The sequence below is a fragment of the Cervus canadensis genome, chromosome 22 (assembly GCF_019320065.1).
Source record: "Cervus canadensis isolate Bull #8, Minnesota chromosome 22, ASM1932006v1, whole genome shotgun sequence".
In the NCBI taxonomy this organism is placed as follows: Eukaryota; Metazoa; Chordata; class Mammalia; order Artiodactyla; family Cervidae; genus Cervus; species Cervus canadensis.
In genome coordinates, this window is record NC_057407.1 from 17,968,631 (window position 1) to 17,989,881 (window position 21,251).

At 38.0% G+C, this 21,251-nt stretch overlaps 1 protein-coding gene across 19 annotated transcripts in view; it reads right to left on the reverse strand.

The window, feature by feature from the left end:
* The window catches only part of CFAP20DC (CFAP20 domain containing), a 261,187-nt gene that overhangs the window by 164,759 nt on the left and 75,177 nt on the right, over positions 1 to 21,251 (reverse strand). For all 19 annotated transcript variants that reach the window (XM_043441990.1, XM_043441989.1, XM_043441972.1 and 16 more), the window contains one exon: positions 6,913 to 7,027. In XM_043441990.1, the coding sequence (XP_043297925.1) occupies positions 6,913 to 7,027 (115 nt within the window). The remainder of the gene's footprint in view (positions 1 to 6,912; positions 7,028 to 21,251) is intronic.

Genomic DNA, 21,251 nt, shown 5'->3' on the forward strand with positions numbered 1-21,251 from the left:
ATGGCTCTTTAAAAGCAGAAAAAAGTGAAAAGTGCTTTGGCGAAAAGCAGAGAACTGGGGCCAATATCACACGAACGCCAGGGAGAACCTTAGTCATGCCATTTTGAATGAATGTTCTGTCACCTTACTGCTCTCTGTGGAAATTTCCCTTAAAACATGACTCAGTTTTGATTCAATAAGGACTCATTTGGAACAGACTATGTTAGTAGTGGAAAGGAAACACCCTCTACTGCTGTAGCATCTCTTGGATGGGGTGGGGAGGTGGGTGATGAGGAAAAATGAGATAAAGTTTTAGAATCAAGTTTCTTAATAGTTGCTTGAATACTCCTGGACGTTTATAGAACAGGTAAGTACATTAGAAAGCTTATACAATCTGTCCATGATAAACTCAGTATTTTATGTCCCAAGTTAGTAGGCATACTAGGACCTGTCGATTGTTCAACAGTTACTAAGCACTTAATATGTTCTACACACATAAGGACTAGGGATAAAACAAATGAGACATACTGCCAGTCTAAAGGAGGAGACAGATAAGTAAACATAGAATTAAAGTGCTGGGTGAGTAAGTGTTATATGAGAATTATGAATGTGTGGATGGTAATGATGATAACTGTACCCAAAAATGTCTAGTCAACAGGGGGGAAACCATGGAGGGATTCCTGGAAGAAGTAGCACCTAAAGAGCAAATAGGAGATAAAATCCTTATCTAAAGTTTGGCCTATGTGTGTAGATTATAATTATGTACAGAATGATTGGTTCAGATTTCAAAATCATATTCAGAAACTTCAGTTAGTTAATTGACAAGGGTGACTGAAGTCACAAAAGCAAGGAAATGACAATCCTGATTTATTAACCACACACAGAATAATGTATGGGTATTACATATGATTTAACTCTTGGAAACTACCTAACACTGAATGCTAAACAATCTTAGATGAATAAGGAAATCATACCCAAATATAAGACGATGGATATAATTTCATTTATAAGACACTAAAGCATTTCCTTAATGTCTTAAATAATTTAACCTTAATAACTGAAGTATTTGCATTTAATCTTCTGCATTTATGAATGTTTAATATACAATGAATTAAAATAATTATCCTATAAACAGAAACCATCAATTTATTCCACAGTCCAGCTCTATGTGTTACTGGGTTCAGTCTCCAAGATTTCCCAGACTCAAAACCTCAGTCATCTTTGATTCCTCCCCCTTCCCTATTTATATCCACTTTAGCATCAAGCCCAGTGGATTTGCCTATTAAAAACAATGGTTGGGATGCTCCCATGTCTCCACCTTCCATTTGCTCAGCCCACTGTGCTGATTCATACATCAAAACTTGTTAATGAAGTTACTCATAGCCTCTTGATAGCCACATTTCCAAATATTTTCACATCCTGACTTTCTCTTAGCAAAACTTTGTTGGTTTCTACACGCTTTACTCTGCTTCATGCTTCACACCACTTTCTCATTGTTGCTCTGCCTCCTTCATGCACTCTTCTTCCTCTGCCCCTCCTTTTTCCTGGGCAAGTCCTTGCATTTCCTTCTCTAGCTTCTTTCATTGTTGCTGCTGCCATTCTCTACTCTCTTTGCAGGCAATTTCATCCATTCTCATGATTTTAGGTGCCACCTGTATGCTGAGTTCAGTTCAGTCACTCAGTCGTGTTCGACTCTTTGCGACCTCATGGACTGGAGCACGCCAGGCTTCCTTGTTCATCACTAACTCCCGGAGCTTACTCAAACTCATGTCCATCAACTCGGTGATGCCATGCAACAATCTCACCCTTTGTCGTCCTCTTCTCCTCCCACCTTCAATCTTTCCCAGCATCAGGGTCTTTTCCAATGAGTCAGTTCTTCACAATAGGTGGCCAAAGTATTGAGGTTTCAGCTTCAGCATCGGTCCTTCCAGTGAATGAAAGCGAAGTCATTCAGTCGTGTCTGACTCTCTGTGACCCCGTGGACTGTAGCCTACCACACTCCTCCATCTATGGGATTTTCCAGCCAAGAATACTGGAGTGGGATGCCACTTCCTTCTCCAGAGGATCTTTCTGACCCAGGGATTGAACCCATGTCTCCCGCACTGTAGGCAGATGCTTTACTGTCTGAGCCACCAGGGAAGCCCTTCCAATGAATATTCAGGACTGATTTCCTCTAGGATGGACTGGTTGGATCTCCTTGCGGTTCAAGGGACTCGCAAGAGTCTTCTCCAAAAAATAAAAAAAAAAAGAGTCTTCTCCAACACCACAGTTCAAAAGCATCAGTTCTTTGGCGCTCAGTTTTCTTTATAGTCCAACTCTCACATCCATATATGACTACTGGAAAAACCATAGCTTTGACTAGATGGACCTTTGTCAGCAAAGTAATGTCTCTGCTTTTCAATATGTTGTCTAGGCTGATCATAGCTTTTCTTCCAAGGAACCAGTGTCTTTTAATTTCATGGCTGCAATCACCATCTGCAGTGATTTTGGAGCCCCCTAAAATAAAGTCTCTGTTTCCCCATCTATTTGCCATACAGTGATGCGACTTGATGGCATGATCTTAGTTTTCTGAATGTTGAGTTTTAAGCCAACTTTTTCACTCTCCTCTTTCACTTTCATCAAGAGGCCCCCAAATCACCCCAAATTCTCAGTCTGAACGTTTCAGACTCCTTTACCAACATTTCCATGTTTCCTTTCTAAACTTGTTTCTCCTGGATTTCTATGTATTGATTCTGTTGCCAGTCATCCAAACTAGGAAGTCAACTCAGTGTCATCCTTGACTTTTCCTTCTTCTTCATTTCTAATTAATTTTCAATTAAAACTAACACCTATAGTTATTTTTCAACTCCGTTTCCTCATCTACACTCTGATTTCTATTTTCCAACTTCAGGACCTCATTTCTTTTACCTAGATCATTCATCTACTCATTCATCCGTCTTTATAATTATTGAGTGTCTCTGTGTGTGTCTTAGTTGCTCAGTCGTGTCCAACTCTTTGGCACCGCATGGACTGTAGCCTACTGAGAGAGTCAATTCCTAGGTAGGTTGATAAGAAGTCTGGGGTCCCCGAGGAGGAGAGAGAGGTCTGGGGCTCTTAAGGGGGATATAGGGTTCTGGAGTTGTCAAGGAGAAGAAAAGGACAAATGTTTTTTTCTTTAAGCCCAGAGCTGATGATTACACAACAAAACAACTCATCTTGCTCAAGGATATGTTTTCCCTTAAACTCTGTACCAATGATTATATAATAACAACAATGTATCCTGCTTAAAGACATGTTTCTCCTTCTTAAGAACCTTCTGACTAATCCTGTTATCTTATAATGTATATTCTGGGAGTGGGTCTGGTAAGACCTTTACAACCTTGAGACATTCTTTTGATTTACTGTAATAACCCACTGAAATAGTATATAGCTCCCTTGCTAAGACTAGTGAGGGGAGCACTCTCCGTCCCCTTTGTACTGTCTATGTCAGAAGTTTCCTCTGTCCCTTTATATATTTTAATAAAACTCCTCTACACAAAAGCTTTTGAGTGATCAAACCGGTCCTTGTTCTGAAGATAAAACTTCTTCTTTGGAGATCATGAATTCAATATCATTCACAGTAAGCTATCACTACCAGGCTCCTCTGTCCATGGAATTCTCCAGATTGCTATTCCTGGAGTGGGTCGCTAGTCCCTTCTCCAGGGTATATTCCTAACTCAGGGATTGAACCTGGGTCTCCTGCACTGCAGGCAGATTCTTTACCATCTGAATCTCCAAGTGTCTAGGAGGAGTCAGGTCCTAGACCAACAAAATGATACAAATGACAAAATGATACAAAACCCTGCTCTCATGGAGCTTACCTTCTTGCTACAATTGCACTGACTTTCTAACTGGTCCTGCTGACTTCCAGTCTCATCCTTCCCACCCATCCTCCAAAGTGATATTCCATCTAAAATGCAAAACTGACCAGGCACTCCTGCAAGCCCTTCAGTAGCTCCCTATCAGCTAGGAGATAGAAGTTCAGGATCTGTGGCTGTAAACACAAGGCCATCAGGAGGCTGCCGGCTCTCCTCTCCAGCCTTGCTACTTTCCTACTGCCTCTCTTCAGCAACACTGAGTTACTGGCCTTCCCTGCACGCCTCACGCAGCTACTCTCACTGCTGATCCTTCTCTTCCAGGAACACTACCCCCACTCAAGCTGGTTAATGCCATCTTGTCTTTCAGGGCCTAACTCAGGCATCCTCTTCTTTAGGAGCTCTTCTCTGACCATTCCCCTGGTGCTCCGCAGTCACTGTGGGTTCTGCTCACGCAGCATGTACCACATGATACAGAACTGCTCTGTTTAAATATGTCTTGGTTCATTGGACCGTAAGCTTCTGATGTCATCTCACATCCATTCCTCCACTGCTATTGCCCTAGTCCTTATTAATCCCAATCTGGAGTACTGCATATGTTTTCCTCGTGTGCACTTTTTAGTCCCCTCAAGCCATTCCAAATGTCACTACCAGATTAATCTTCCCAGGTACAGAATGGACTGTATGTTCTCTTCAAACCAAGCTTAATTGCTTCCTTTTCTCTCTAAAGTGGCTCCCAAAGAGTGGAATATGCATTGTATGTGAAATGGTTTTAGACTGTTCATGGGCATGGGCATTAAATGGCTATGGATCACAGAATAAAAACTTCCCTCTATCAGTTTTGTTTCAATCCTAATTATGCCCAAGAAAATGCTTCAAAATGTATCTAACTCTTGAAAAACTCCTGTTAATAAAAGAGTAGGCCTCAGGACAGAACCCTTAACAGGAAATAGTACTTAGCTAGACTCTAAAATACTGTTTGTTTTCAGTATGTTTATTGTTATGGATAATTTCTATTTCTGGAAAGTTATACTGGTTTTCCATTCATAAGTGTGATATAACTTAAAAAAAAATAAATTTAAGTAAAAAAAAAAGTTGAGTTGGTTTAAAAGGAAAAGTATTATTTACACTGGAACAGTTAGTATCCAAACATGGTAAAGTCATGAGAGTAGTACTGAAATAACTGACATTTGAAAAAGACTAGTCAGTCTTATCAGGCTGAAATTTATTAGCCTGTAACCTACTGCTTACCTACTTATACATTACTCTGCTTGGCATCTCGGAGGTTACACAAATCTCCCAACCTGTACCAGGCTGTTGGATTACAGAACTGAGGTTTCCTTAAGGCTACTTTAAGAAATCTGGGAACAATGATGCATTATTCTCTGTTCTCCAAATACGCAGCACTTTCCAGCCTCCACATTTTCATGTATGCTAGAAATGCTCAGTTTTTCATCTCTACCTGTTGAAATTCTACGAATACAGTCCTTCAAAGTCCATCTCAAGAACAATCTCCTTCATGTTCAGTTCAGTTCAGTCACTCAGTTGTGTCCAACTCTTTGCGACTCCATGAACTGAAGCACACCAGGCCTCTCTGTCCAACACCAACTCCCAGAGTTTACCCAAACCCATGTCCATTGAGTCAGTGATGCTATCCAACCATGTCACCCTCTGTCGTCCCCTTCTCCTCCTGCCCTCAATCTTTCCCAGCATCAGGGTCTTTTCCAATGAGTCAGCTCTTCGCATCAGGTGGCCAAAGTATTGGAGTTTCAGCTTCAGCATCAGTCCTTCCAATGAACACCCAGGACTGATCTCCTTTAGGATGGACTGGTTGGATCTCCTTGCAGTCCAAGGGACTCTCAAGAGTCTTCTCCGACACCACAGTTCAAAAGCATCAATTCTTTGGCGCTTAGCTTTCTTTATGGTCCAACTCTCACATCCACACATGACTAATTGGAAAAGCCATAGCCTTGACTAGACGGACCTTTGTTGGCAAAGTAATGTCTCTGCTTTTTAACATGCTGTCTAGGTTGGTCATAACTTTCCTTCCAAGGAGTAAGCTTTTTTTTTAATTTCATGGCTGCAATCACCGTCTGCAGTGATTTTGGAGCCCAAAAAAATAAAGTCAGCCACTGTTTCCACTGTTTCCCCATCTATTTGCCATGAAGTGATGGGACCAGATGCCATGATCTTAGTTTTCTGAATGTTGAGCTTTAAGCCAACTTTTTCACTCTCCTCTTTCACTTTCATCAAGAGGCTCTTTAGTTCTTCACTTTCTGCCATAGGTAATGTCATCTGCGTATCTGAGGTTATTGATATTTCTCCTGGCAATCTTGATTCCAGCTTGTGCTTCTTCCAGCTCAGCGTTTCTCATGATGTACTCTGCATAGAAGTTAAATAAGCAGGGTGACAATATACAGCCTTGACATACTCGTTTTCCTATTTGGAACCAGTCTGTTGTTCCATGTCCAGTTCTAACTGTTGCTTCCTGACCTGCATACAGTAGGTTTCTCAAGAGGCAGGTCAGGTGATCTGGTATTTCCATTCTTTCAGAATTTTCCAAAGTTTATTGTGATCCACACAGTCAAAGGCTTTGGCATAGTCAATAAAGCAGAAATAGATGTTTTTCTGAAACTCTCTTGCTTTTTCGATGATCCAGTGGATGTTGGCAATTTGATCTCTGGTTCCTCTGCCTTTTCTAAAACCAGCTTGAACATCTGGAGGTTCTCAGTTCACATATTGCTGAAGCCTGGCTTGGAGAATTTTGAGCATTACTTTACTAGTATGTGAGATGAGTGCAATTGGGAAACTGTTTCTTATCCTGCAGTCAGATCGATTTCCATCCCTTTCACTGTACCAACAGCACTTTCTCTCTCTACAGTGCTTCCTAACACAGTTTTGGTGATATTCTAGATATTCAAACAATTATATTATTCTACCTCACAAATCTTAAGCTCTTTCACTGGAGGGAAGAGAATACATCTATTCATTTTTAATACAATCATGGAAGCTAACAAATGTTTCATATACAGAGTAGGCCCAGGATTAATATTTACTGAAATAAATTTAATATTTTAAGCAATATTCATGTGACACTTACAATTTTGCGCTTGATCATGAAGAGTGGGATTTTTGCATGAAGAGGGGTTGAAGACAATTCCTTGTGGACGGTTGATAAATACAATCTTCTTTTTATGTTTCTCAAATCAGTAATTCTGAAAAAAGAGAGAGAAGAGAAAAAGATTCCCATCAATATAATAACCACTTCTTTGGATAATCATCAAGATGATATAATCTATCATATAAGCCCTTTTCAACAGGGAGATCAAATGCAGGATTTAAAAATTGCTTTTTCTTTGAAGAAGTAATAAAATGTCTTCCTTAAATTCAAAGTGCTCACATGCCTGAGTGTATAAATTCACTTAATATGCTAATTTATTTCAGTACTCTACCCTATATTACTAGTCTTCCAGCCTATGAAAAAATTCAATTTGTATGAACTGAGAAACTGCTAGCCTTTAATAACCATGCTTGTTCCAGCCCCTTAAGCTTGTGTTATCTTGGGACATACTGTCACCTACTAAATAGGAAAACATTATGGGTTTCTTTTCCTAAAAATTCACCTGTCATTTTATATAGGCTCTTGGCCTGCTTAGAGACAGACACAAAACACTGACTGTCAGTTTCACTTTCTAAGCACATATCTTCAAGCCAGAATTATAATACACAAGTTTATTGCTCACTACTCAGGTCAACCCACAGTGATACCAAGGACACTGAATTTGAACATCTTTAATAGATTTAGACCACAGCTATGATCACAGAGATTAGGTTTGCTTCAAATTGATAGAGGCTCATTTTTATGTTCTGCCTCTTTTAGGTCTCAGAGGTAACAGAGCAGGCTTAAAATATCCAAACCTGTCTCAAGCTGCTATACTGAATTATTGATGCTTCCTTAGAAACTGTCTTTTTATTCTCCAATAATAGTGGTATTTACCCCATTTTTGAGCAACTTTGTCTGGGTGCACTAACTGCTAATTTTCTACAATTAGCAATTCCTCAAGGAGACATTTCATTCAAATATACTGCTACCAATATTTACAGTGTAATTAACTATAGTGTAAATCAACACAGGCTTTTCCAGACCTATCCCTTGCCTCCCCTTCCCACTTTTCTAACCTCATTAAAACTATCACTGAACAATGTTAAAAATAGGTACAGTAAATATTAGGAGACATGATTTCAGAATATTCCCCAGACCTAAAAATTCTATCCTACCTGCACTAAACAATACCATAAATTCATTTAAAAAGCAATAAAGCCTTTCAAGCCGTTGTCAGAGTTAAGGTTTAAAATGCAAAAGTGTTAACACTACTGAGGTTTTATCCTTACAGACATAAGAAAATGTGGAATATTTGCCCTAAGGTACTCTCTTCAAAGTGGGAGCAACACATGGAGGGGAGGCAACCTTTCATACCAACCTTTTAAACTGTATTTATGTAACTTTCATTACATATATAGTAGAGCAATATGTTTATATATATTTGAAATAATAAATGTATCTATATGGTTGGTGTGCTCAAACATTTTACCAACAGGATTCAGGATCAAATATATTTGTAAGGCATTGTCAAAAGGGCTGCTTTTCACTCTCTTCAGTAGCAACTACTGATTAGAAGATGAAAGACTATACATAGAGCAATTCTGCAAAGAAAATGAGAACAAAAAATTCCCTTGAATCAAACAAAATGTTTGACTGCCATCAACCCAAAAATTATTTGAGACACCATTTCACGAAGGTTTGCTTTGCTTGTAGGGATAAGACTATGTCATTTTTATTTGAAGTGGTATGGACCAAACTCCAAAAGAGGACTATCTGAGTATACTCCCACTTCATCAACAGATGGAACAATAGGAACATTCATTCATTCACTTTTTCAACCAATATTCCCTGAGCCAAGCAACATCCTGGGTATATATTGGGGAATATAACAGTGAAAAAATCAGGATCGCTACCTTCCTAGAGCTTCTAGTCTAGTGGAAAAGGCAGGTAAAAAAAGCATAATGAGACAAAACAAATGCAAGTTATCCCAAATGCAGTGGAGACAAAAAAAGAGACTAAACTAGAAAACATCAAGAAATAAACTACTTCAGACAGTAAAGTCAGCAGGGCTAGGACTTAATAGATAAGAGAGAGACGTGAGATAGAAAGGAGAGTTAATAGCCCAAATCATGCTGGGGCTTTATGCTAAGGTAAGGAGTTTATAATAATGTATTGTACACAACAGGAGCCTACAAGAGGGTCAACATTCTACCATGCATGATGAATAGCTATCATAAAGATAAACAGATATGGTCTCTCTATTTATTGGGGTAAGATCTGTATAACTGAAATGTACAGATTTTAGTGTTCAATCTCATTTATGTATATGTGTTTGTGTGTTTATATATATATATAAACTTGAGTATTTTCCTGCATGTTATCATAATGGTATCTTTTTATTTGGAAATAATCTCTAAGTGAGAGAAAAGTATCAAGAATAGAACACAGAAGACTCACATATGCTTTATCTAGATTAGTTTATTGCTTAATGATGAGCTTTAATTAGCAGAAGTTTCTAATTTTCATGATGTCCAGTTGATCATTATTTATAGCAGTGCTTTCTGTCTTAAAAAAAATCCTAACCTACTCCAAAGTTGTGAAAGTACTTTTCTGTTTCCTTTCACATCTTTACAGCTTTAGTTTCTACATTTAGCCTACGATTATTCTCATATCAAGTTCTCTGTACTGTGTGAGGTACTGTGTATGGTTCTTTCCTTTCTGTATGTTTATCCAGCTGTCCTACCATCATTTATTAAAGACTTCTTTTTTTTTCATTTATTTTTATTAGTTGGAGGCTAATTACTGTATAATATTGTAGTGGGTTTTGCCATACATTGACATGAAATAGCCATGGAGTTACATGTATTCCTCATCCTGATCCCCCCTCCCACCTCCCTCTCCACCCGATTCCTCTGGGTCTTCCCAGTGCACCAGGCCCGAGCACTTGTCTCATGCATCCAACCTGGGCTGGTGATCTGTTTCACCCTAGATAATATACATGTTTCGATGCTGATGCTGTTCTCTCGAAAACATCCCACCCTCGCCTTCTCCCACAGAGTCCAAAAGTCTGTTCTGTACATCTGTGTCTCTTTTTCTGTTTTGCATATAGGGTTATCATTACCATCTTTCTAAATTGCATATATATGTGTTAGTATGCTGTAATGTTCATCTTTCTGGCTTACTTCACTCTGTATAATGGATTCCAGTTTCATCCATCTCATTAGAACTGATTCAAATGAATTCTTTTTAATGGCTGAGTAATATTCCATGGTGTATATGTACCACAGCTTCCTTATCCATTCATCTGCTGATGGGCATCTAGGTTGCTTCCATGTCCTGGCTATTATAAACAGTGCTGCGATGAACATTGGGGTGCATGTGTCTCTTTCAGATCTGGTTTCCTCTGTGTGTATGCCCAGAAGTGGTATTGCTGGGTCATATGGCAGTTCTATTTCCAGTTTTTTAAGAAATCTCCACACTGTTCCATAGTGGCTGTACTAGTTTGCATTCCCACCAACAGTGTAAGAGGGTTCCCTTTTCTCCACACCCTCTCCAGCATTTATTGCTTGTAGACTTTTGGATAGCAGCCATCGTGACTGGCGTGTAATGGTACCTCATTGTGGTTTTGATTTGCATTTCTCTAATAATGAGTGATGTTGAGCATCTTTTCATGTGTTTGTTAGCCATCTGTATGTCTTCTTTGGAGAAATGTCTGTTTAGTTCTCTGGCCCATTTTTTGATTGGGTCATTTATTCTTCTGGAATTGAGCTGCAGGAGTTGCTTGTATATTTTTGAGATTAATCCTTTGTCTGTTTCTTCATTTGCTATTATTTTCTCCCAATCTGAGGGCTGTCTTTTCACCTTACTTATAGTTTCCTTTGTAGTGCAAAAGCTTTAAGTTTCATTAGGTCCCATTTGTTTAGTTTTGCTTTTATTTCCAATATTCTGGGAGGTGGGTCATAGAGGATCTTGCTGTGATTTATGTCGGAGAGTGTTTTGCCTATGTTCTCCTCTAGGAGTTTTATAGTTTCTGGTCTTACATTTAGATCTTTAATCCATTTTGAGTTTATTTTTGTGTATGGTGTTAGAAAGTGTTCTAGTTTCATTCTTTTACAAGTGGTTGACCAGTTTTCCCAGCACCACTTGTTAAAGAGGTTGTCTTTTTTCCATTGTATATCCTTGCCTCCTTTGTCGAAGATAAGGTGTCCATAGGTTCGTGGATTTATCTCTGGGCTTTCTATTCTGTTCCATTGATCTATATTTCTGTCTTTGTGCCAGTACCACACTGTCTTGATGACTGTGGCCTTGTAGTATAGTCTGAAGTCATATTTAAGACTTCTTTACTCACTGAAATGTCTTGGTGCTTTGCTGAAACTCAATTGACTATAAATATGTAAGTATGTGTATTTCTGGACTCTCTATATTAATCCATTTGCTTCATTTACCCATTCTTACGCCAATGTCACACTGCTTTCATTACTGATGATTCACAGTAAGTCTTCAAACTAGGTAAAGAAATTCTTCAAGTCTGTTTTGTCTAAGACCTGTTTAGCCCTTGCTTTTTCATACAGATACTAAGATCCTCTTATTTTCTGCTAAAAAAAGAAAAGTTATTGAGAGTTTAACTTGGATTGTGTTGAATCTATTGATCAATTTAAGGAGAACTATATTGACGCTTTCAATCTACTTGCATGTTATCTCCCTCTATTTATTTGGGCCTTGTTTAATTTGTTTCACAATGCTTTCAGTTCAGTTCAGTCGCTCAGTTGTGTCTGACTCTTTGTGACCCCATGGACCATAGCACGACAGGTCTCCCTGTCCATCACCAACTCCCAGAGCCTACTCAAACTCATGTCCATTGAGTCAGTGATGCCATCCAACCATCTCATCCTTTATCGTCCCCTTCTCCTCCCGCCTTCAATCTTTCCCAGCATCAGGGTCTTTTCAAATGAGTCAACTCTTCACACCAAGTGGCCAAAATATTGGAGTTTCAGCTTCAACATCAGTCCTTCCAATGCATATTCAGGACTGATTTCCTTTAGGATGGACTGGGTGCATCTCCTTGCAGTTCAAGGGACTCTCAAGAATCTTCTCCAACACCACAGTTCAAAAGCAACAATTCTTCGGTGCTCAACTTACTTTATAGTCCAACTCTCACACACATACAAGACTATTGGAAAAATCATAGCCTTGACTAAATGGACCCTTGTTGGCAAAGTAGTATCTCTGGTTTTTAATATGCTGTCTAGGTTGGTCATATGGAGAAGGCAATGGCACCCCACTCCAGTACTCTTGCCTGGAAAATCCCATGGATGGAGGAGCCTAGTAGGCTGCAGTCCATGGGGTAGCTAAGAGTTGGACATGAATGAGTGACTTCACTTTCACTTTTCACTTTCATGCATTGGAAAGGAAATGGCAATCCACTCCAGTGTTCTTGCATGGAGAATCCTAGGGACAGGGGAGCCTGGTGGGCTGCCGTCTATGGGGTTGCACAGAGTCGGACATGACTGAAGTGACTTAGTAGCAGCAGCAGCAGGTTGGTCATAACCTTTCTTCCAAGAAGTAAGCGTCTTTTAATTTCATGGCTGCAATCATCATCTGCAGTGATTTTGGAGCCCCCAAAAATAAAGTCAGCCACTGTTTCCCCATCTATTTGCCATGAAGTGATGGGACCAATGCCATGATCTTAGTTTTCTGAATTTGAGCTCTAAGCCAACCTTTTCACTCTCCTCTTTCACTTTCATCAAGAGGCTCTTTAGTTCTTCTTCACTTTCTGCCATAAGGGTGGTGTCATCTGCATATCTGAGGTTATTGATACTTCTCCCGGCTAAGTTGATTCCAGCTTGTGCTTCCTCCAGCCCAACATTTCTCATGATGTGCTCTGAATATAAGTTAAATAAGTAGGGTGACAATACACAGCCTTGACATATTCCTTTTCCTATTTGGAACCAGTCTGTTGTTCCATGTCCAGTTCTACCTGTTGCTTCCTGACCTGCATACAGATTGCTCAAGAGGCAGGCCACATGCTTTACAGTTTTCATTTTAGAAGTCTTGCATATATTTTGTTAAATTTACTATGTTTTTTGTTTTATGACATGATGGAAAATGAATTTTAAAATTTCATTTATCAGTTGATTGCCACTAGTATATAGAAATACCACTGATTTTTGTATATAGACCTTGTTTCCTATGTCCTTACTTAATTCACTCATGAGTTTTAGTAGTTGTTTGCTAGGTCCCTGAGAATTTTCTACATACAGAACCATGTCTTCAATAAATAAATATTTCAACTTTTCCTTTTTTTCAATTTTTATACCTTTTATTTATTTTTTCTGGCATTACTGTCTTGGTTAGGATCTCCACAATATATGGAACAGAAGTGATGAGAGTAGAAGATCTTGCCTTGTTCTTAATCATAAGGGGAAAATGTTCACTCAGTTTCTACTAAATATGATTTTAGATGTAGGTTTCTTTTATCAGAGAAACTTTTCTTCTATTTCTAGTTTTTTGAGACTTTTTAAATCATGAAAAGGTGTAGAATTTTGTAAAATGTTTTTTTCTGCAAATTGATAAATGATCCTATTATCTTTCTCCTTTACTCTGTCTATTTGCTGAATTACGGTGATTGCTTTTCAAATGTGAAACCAACCTTATATTCTGGGTGTAAGTTTCAATTGTGCTAGCATTTCTGTTGAGGATTTTTACACCTGTGCTCATGAGGGACACTGGTACATACTTTTCTTAAAATATCTGCCAGGTTTCTTTTTTTTTTCCATTTATTTTTATTCGTTGGAGGCTAATTACTTTACAATATTGTAGTGGTTTTTGCCATACATTGACATGAAATAGCCATGGGTTTACATGTGTTCCCCATCCTGATCCCCCCTCCCGCCTCCCTCTCCACCCAATCCCTCTGAGTCTTCCCAGTGCACCAGCCCTGAGCACCCGTCTCATGCATCCAACCTGGGCTGGTGATCTGTTTCACCCTTGACAGTATACTTGTTTCAATGCTGTTCTCTCTGAACATCCCATCCTCGCCTTCTCCCACAGAGTCCAAAAGTCTGTTCTGTACATCTGTGTCTCTTTTTCTGTTTTGCATATAGGGTTATCATTACCATCTTTTTAAACTCCATATATAAGTGTTAGTATACTGTATTGGTCTTTATCTTTCTGGCTTACTTCACTCTGTATAATAGGTTCCAGTTTCATCCATCTCATTAGAACTGATTCAAATGAATTCTTTTTAATGGCTGAGTAATATTCCATGGTGTATATGTACCACAGCTTCCTTATCCATTCGTCTGCTGATGGGCATCTAGGTTGCTTCCATGTCCTGGCTATTATAAACAGTGCTGCAATGAACACTGGGGGACACGTGTCTCTTTCAGATCTGGTTTCCTCGGTGTGTATGCCCAGGAGTGGGATTACTGGGTCATATGGAAGAATGGAACTGGAGGAATCAACATGCCTGACTTCAGGCTCTACTACAAAGCCACAGTCATTGAGACAGTATGGTACTGGCACAAAGACAGAAATATAGATCAATGGAACAAAATAGAAAGCCCAGAGATAAATCCACGTACCTACGGACACCTTATCTTCAACAAAGGAGGCAAGCATATACAATGGAAAAAAGACAACCTGTTTAACAAGTGGTGCTGGGAAAACTGGTCAATCACTTGTAAAAGAATGAAACTAGAACACTTTCAAACACCATACACAAAAATAAACTCAAAATGGATTAACGATCTAAATGTAAGACCAGAAACTATAAAACTCCTAGAGGAGAACATAGGCAAAACACTCTCCAACATAAATCACAGCAGGATCTTCTATGACCCACCTCCCAGAATATTGGAAATAAAAGCAAAAATAAACAAACGGGACCTAATGAAACTTAAAAGCTTTTGCACAACAAAGGAAACTATAAGCAAGGTGAAAAGACAGCCCTCAGATTGGGAGAAAATAATAGCAAATGAAGCAACAAAGGACTAATCTCAAAAATATACAAGCAACTCCTGCAGCTCAATTCCAGAAAAATAAATGACCCAATCAAAAAATGGGCCAAAGAACTAAACAGACATTTCTCCAAAGAAGACATACAGATGGCTAACAAACACATGAAAAGATGCTCAACATCACTCATTATCAGAGAAATGCAAATCAAAACCTCAATGAGGTACCATTACCACGCCAGTCAGGATGGCTGCTATCCAAAAGTCTACAAGCAATAAATGCTGGAGAGGGTGTGGAGAAAAGGGAACCCTCTTACACTGTTGGTGGGAATGCAAACTAGTACAGCCACTATGGAGAACAGTGTGGAGATTTCTTAAAAAACTGGAAATAGAACTGCCATATGATCTATGTCAGGTTTGATAACAGAGTTTAATTCCATAAACTGATTTGGAAAGTGTTTCCTCCTCTATTATCTGAAAATTTGTTTAAAATGCTGCTAATTATTCTTTAATGTTAAGTCACTCAGTAGCTTTTGACTCTTTGCCACCCCATGGACTGTAGCTGGCCAGGCTGCTGTGTCCATGGAATTCTCCAGGCAAGAATACTGGAGTGGGTTGCCATTTCCTTCTACAAGAGAATTTCCCAACCTAGGAATTGAACCCAGGTCTCCTGTATTGCAGGCAGATTCTTTACCATCTGTGCCTGAAGTTTTCTTTCTAGGAAGATTAAGGTTATATTTCAATTTAATAGATTTACAGGGCCACTCAGATTTCCAATTTTTCTTGTTTCAGCTTTGGTAAGTTGCAGTTTTCATTTAAGATTGTTGACTTTATTGTGATAAATTCCTTTTTGTAGGATCAGTAGGATCTGTAGTGGCATCCCCTCTCATTCCTTACACTGGTAATTTGTGACCTCTCTTTTTAAGTAAATCAATCTGCTGTGGTTTACCAATTCCATTTTTTTAAAAGAAACAATTTTTGCCTTAGAAAAACTTTTCTTTCTTTTCAATTTTACTGCTTCCTGGTCTTATTTTTATAATTTCTTTCCTTCTAATTATTTTGGGTTTAATTTGTTCTTTTTTCCTATTAGCTTCCTAGGATGGAAAGTTAGATAATTAATTTTAGATCTTTCTCTTTTCTCATACAGGCATTTAAAATGACAAGCTTTCCTCTAAGCATTATTGTAGCTGCATCCCACAAATTCTGATTATGTTGTATTGTAATTTTTATTCAGTTTGAAATATTTTCTAATTTCCATATTTTTTTTTCTTTGAATCTTGGATTACTTAGAAATGTGCTATTCAATTTCCAAACAGTACAGGTTTTTTTACCCTATATATTTCATTACTATTGATTTTTAATTTAATCCCATTGTCATCAGAAAACATACTTGGTAAAATTTGCTTTTCATTAAGAAAAAAACCATAATACCCTCCAACTAATTAAAAAAAAAAAAAAGAAAAAAACCATAATAAGAGATTGTATGACCCAGCATAAGACTGGTGAATGGTCTATATGCATTTGAATTTGATGCTAATGTTTTAAAACTTTAAAGCATTAAAAACTATTTTCCCTCAAGTCTAGTCAATACTGCTTTGTCATCTACTGCTTTTTTAGAACACTTCTTCGTACTTCTGGGCAATTCTAGCAACTGAATCACAATTTTCCTCTTTTGTCATCATTCTGGGTGACTTTAAAGAGAACAAGTTTTAATCTAAACCTAAACCTCTTCCACAACGACAACCAATATTTTCATTGTATTTTAGTGACTTAGATGAACAGTCCTACTCTGTAGCCCAGCATCACTAATAATGACTCAACTTCAAGGTCTTCTATTCAAATTTTCCTCCTGATTCATTAATTAATTCAACTAACATTCAGTCAATGCCTTAGAGGTATAGAACAAGGTACCAGAGATATGGAAGTAGTTAAGAGATGGAAATGTACTCTGGAGGGAGTGTGGGGGAAATAACTATTCTTAAGTAGCTGTTCTTAGCACTTCCACAGACATTCTCTAATTAAGTCTCACATAAATTTTTCACTATAGGTAGTATATTCATCCTCCACTTTGTTTTTTTTTTTTTTTTCCCTCTGTCTTTCTTTTTTTTTTTTATTTTTATTTTTTGTCATACATTGATATGAATCAGCCATAGATTTACACGTATTCCCCATCCCGATCCCCCCTCCCACCTCCCTCTCCACCCGATTCCTCTGGGTCTTCCCAGTGCACCAGGCCGAGCACTTGTCTCATGCATCCCACCTGGGCTGGTGATCTGTTTCACCATAGATAGTATACATGCTGTTCTTTTGAAACATCCCACCCTCACCTTCTCCCACAGAGTTCAAAAGTCTGTTCTGTATTTCTGTGTCTCTTTTTCTGTTTTGCATATAGGGTTATCGTTACCATCTTTCTAAATTCCATATATATGTGTTAGTATGCTGTAATGTTCTTTATCTTTCTGGCTTACTTCACTCTGTATAAGGGGCTCCAGTTTCATCCATCTCATTAGGACTGGTTCAAATGAATTCTTTTTAATGGCTGAGTAATATTCCATGGTGTATATGTACCACAGCTTCCTTATCCATTCATCTGCTGATGGGCATCTAGGTTGCTTCCATGTCCTGGCTATTATAAACAGTGCTGCGATGAACATTGGGGTGCACGTGTCTCTTTCAGATCTGGTTTCCTCAGTGTGTATGCCCAGAAGTGGGATTGCTGGGTCATATGGCAGGTCTATTTCCAGTTTTTTAAGAAATCTCCACACTGTTTTCCATAGCGGCTGTACTAGTTTGCATTCCCACCAACAGTGTAAGAGGGTTCCCTTTTCTCCACACCCTCTCCAGCATTTATTGCTTGTAGACTTTTGGATAGCAGCCATCCTGACTGGCGTGTAATGGTACCTCATTGTGGTTTTGATTTGCATTTCTCTTAATAATGAGTGATGTTGAGCATCTTTTCATGTGTTTGTTAGCCATCTGTATGTCTTCTTTGGAGAAATGTCTGTTTAGTTCTTTGGCCCATTTTTTGATTGGGTCATTTATTTTTCTGGAATTGAGCTGCAGGAGTTGCTTGTATATTTTTGAGATAAATCCTTTGTCTGTTTCTTCATTTGCTATTATTTTCTCCCAATCTGAGGGCTGTCTTTTCACCTTACTTATAGTTTCCTTTGTAGTGCAAAAGCTTTTAAGTTTCATTAGGTCCCATTTGTTTAGTTTTGCTTTTATTTCCAATATTCTGGGAGGTGGGTCATAGAGGATCTTGCTGTGATTTATGTCGGAGAGTGTTTTGCCTATGTTCTCCTCTAGGAGTTTTATAGTTTCTGGTCTTACATTTAGATCTTTAATCCATTTTGAGTTTATTTTTGTGTATGGTGTTAGAAAGTGTTCTAGTTTCATTCTTTTACAAGTGGTTGACCAGTTTTCCCAGCACCACTTGTTAAAGAGGTTGTCTTTTTTCCATTGTATATCCTTGCCTCCTTTGTCAAAGATAAGGTGTCCATAGGTCTGTGGATTTATCTCTGGGCTTTCTATTCTGTTCCATTGATCTATATTTCTGTCTTTGTAACAGTACCATACTGTCTTGATGACTGTGGCTTTGTAGTAGAGTCTGAAGTCAGGCAGGTTGATTCCTCCAGTTCCATTCTTCTTTCTCAAGATTACTTTGGCTATTCGAGGTTTTTTGTATTTCCATACAAATTGTGAAATTCTTTGGTCTAGTTCTGTGAAAAATACCGTTGGTAACTTGATAGGGATTGCATTGAATCTATAGATTGCTTTGGGTAGAATAGCCATTTTGACAATATTGATTCTTCCAATCCATGAACACGGTATGTTTCTCCATCTGTTTGTGTCCTCTTTGATTTCTTTCATCAGTGTTTTATAGTTTTCTATGTATAGGTCTTTTGTTTCTTTAGGTAGATATACTCCTAAATATTTTATTCTTTTTGTTGCAATGGTGAATGGTATTGTTTCTTTAATTTCTCTGTTTTTTCATTGTTAGTATAAAGGAATGCAAGGGATTTCTGTGTGTTAATTTTATATCCTGCAACTTTACTATATTCATTGATTAGCTCTAGTAATTTTCTGGTAGAGTCTTTAGGGTTTTCTATGTAGAGGATCATGTCATCTGCAAACAGTGAGAGTTACACTTCTTCTTTTCCTATCTGGATTCCTTTTACTTCTTTTTCTGCTCTGATTGCTGTGGCCAAAACTTCCAACACTATGTTGAATAGTAGTGGTGAGTGGGCACCCTTGTCTTGTTCCTGATTTCAGGGGAAACGCTTTCAATTTTTCAAGAGACCCACCTCAAAGCAAGGGACACATACAGACTAAAAGTGAAGGGCTGGGAAAAAAATATTCCATGCAAACGGAGATCAAAAGAAAGCAGGAGTAGCAATACTCATATCAGATAAAATAGACTTTCAAATAAAGGATGTGAAAAGAGACAAAGAAGGCCACTATATAATGATCAAAGGATCAATCCAAGAAGAAGATATAACAATTAGAAATATATATGCACCCAACATAGGAGCACCGCAATATGTACGGCAAACACTAACAAGTATGAAAGAGGAAATTAATAGTAACACAATAATAGTGGGAGACTTTAATACCCCACTCACAACTATGGATAGATCAACTAAACAGAAAATTAACAAGGAAACACAAACCTTAAATGACACAATGGACCAGCTAGACCTAATTGATATCTATAGGACATTTCACCCCAAAACAATCAACTTCACCTTTTTCTCAAGTGCACACGGAACCTTCTCCAGAATAGATCACATCCTGGGCCATAAATCTGGTCTTGGAAAATTCAAAAAAATTGAAATCATTCCAGTCATCTTTTCTGACCACAGTGCAGTAAGATTAGATCTCAATTACAGGAAAAAAATTGTTAAAAATTCAAACACCTGGAGGCTAAATAACACGCTTCTGAATAACCAACAAATCATAGAAGAAATCAAAAAAGAAATCAAAATATGTATAGAAATGAATGAAAATGAAAACACAACAACCCAAAACCTATGGGACACTGTAAAAGCAGTGCTAAGGGGAAGGTTCATAGCATTACAGGCTTACATCAAGAAACAAGAAAAAAAACAAATAAATAACCTAACTCTACACCTAAAGCAATTAGAGAAGGAAGAAATGAAGAACCCCAGGGTTAGCAGAAGGAAAGAAATCTTAAAAATCAGGGCAGAAATAAATGCAAAAGAAACTAAAGAGACCATAGCAAAAATCAACAAAGCTAAAAGCTGGTTTTTTGAAAAAATAAACAAAATTGACAAACCATTAGCAAGACTCATTAAGAAACAAAGAGAGAAGAACCAAATTAACAAAATTAGAAATGAAAATGGAGAGATCACAACAGACAACACTGAAATACAAAGGATCATAAGAGACTACTACCAGCAGCTCTATGCCAATAAAATGGACAACTTGGATGAAATGGACAAATTCTTAGAAAAGTATAACTTTCCAAAACTGAACCAGGAAGAAATAGAAGATCTTAACAGACCCATCACAAGCAAGGAAATCGAAACTGTAATAAAAAATCTTCCAGCAAACAAAAGCCCAGGACCAGATGGCTTCACAGCTGAATTCTACCAAAAATTTAGAGAAGAGCTAACACCTATCTTACTCAAACTCTTCCAGAAAATTGCAGATGAAGGTAAGCTTCCAAACTCATTCTATGAGGCCACCATCACCCTAATTCCAAAACCAGACAAAGATGCCACAAAAAAAGAAAACTATAGGCCAATATCACTGATGAACATAGATGCAAAAATCCTTAACAAAATTCTAGCAAACAGAATCCAACAACATATTAAAAAAATCATACACCATGACCAAGTGGGCTTTATCCCAGGAATGTAAGGATTCTTTAATATCCGCAAATCAATCAATGTAATACACCACATTGACAAATTGAAAGATAAAAACCATATGATTATCTCAATAGATGCAGAGAAAGCCTTTGACAAAATTCACCCTCCACTTTGAAGATGAGGAAACTAGATTCTAGAAACTAAGACATCAAATTGCTCTCTGCAGCTGCAGCTGACACCAGAGGTGGATCCAGAGGGCATACAATGGGATGCTGGAGTGGGCTGCCACAATGACAATACCAGCATTCTCACTCCTATTTAAACATACTTCATTCTTTTGTGTTTTCCATGCCTTTGCTTACACATTTCCCTTGGAAAGTCCCTTCTCTTATTATGTCAATTGAACTATATTCATCCATCAGTTTGGGTTAGATATGCCACCTACTCCTCGAAAACATCTGGGATCTCCAAATTAAAAATAATCACTTTTATTTTCTTACTTACAACACCATGTGTTCAATCTTATAACTGAATTTTTTCCACTCCT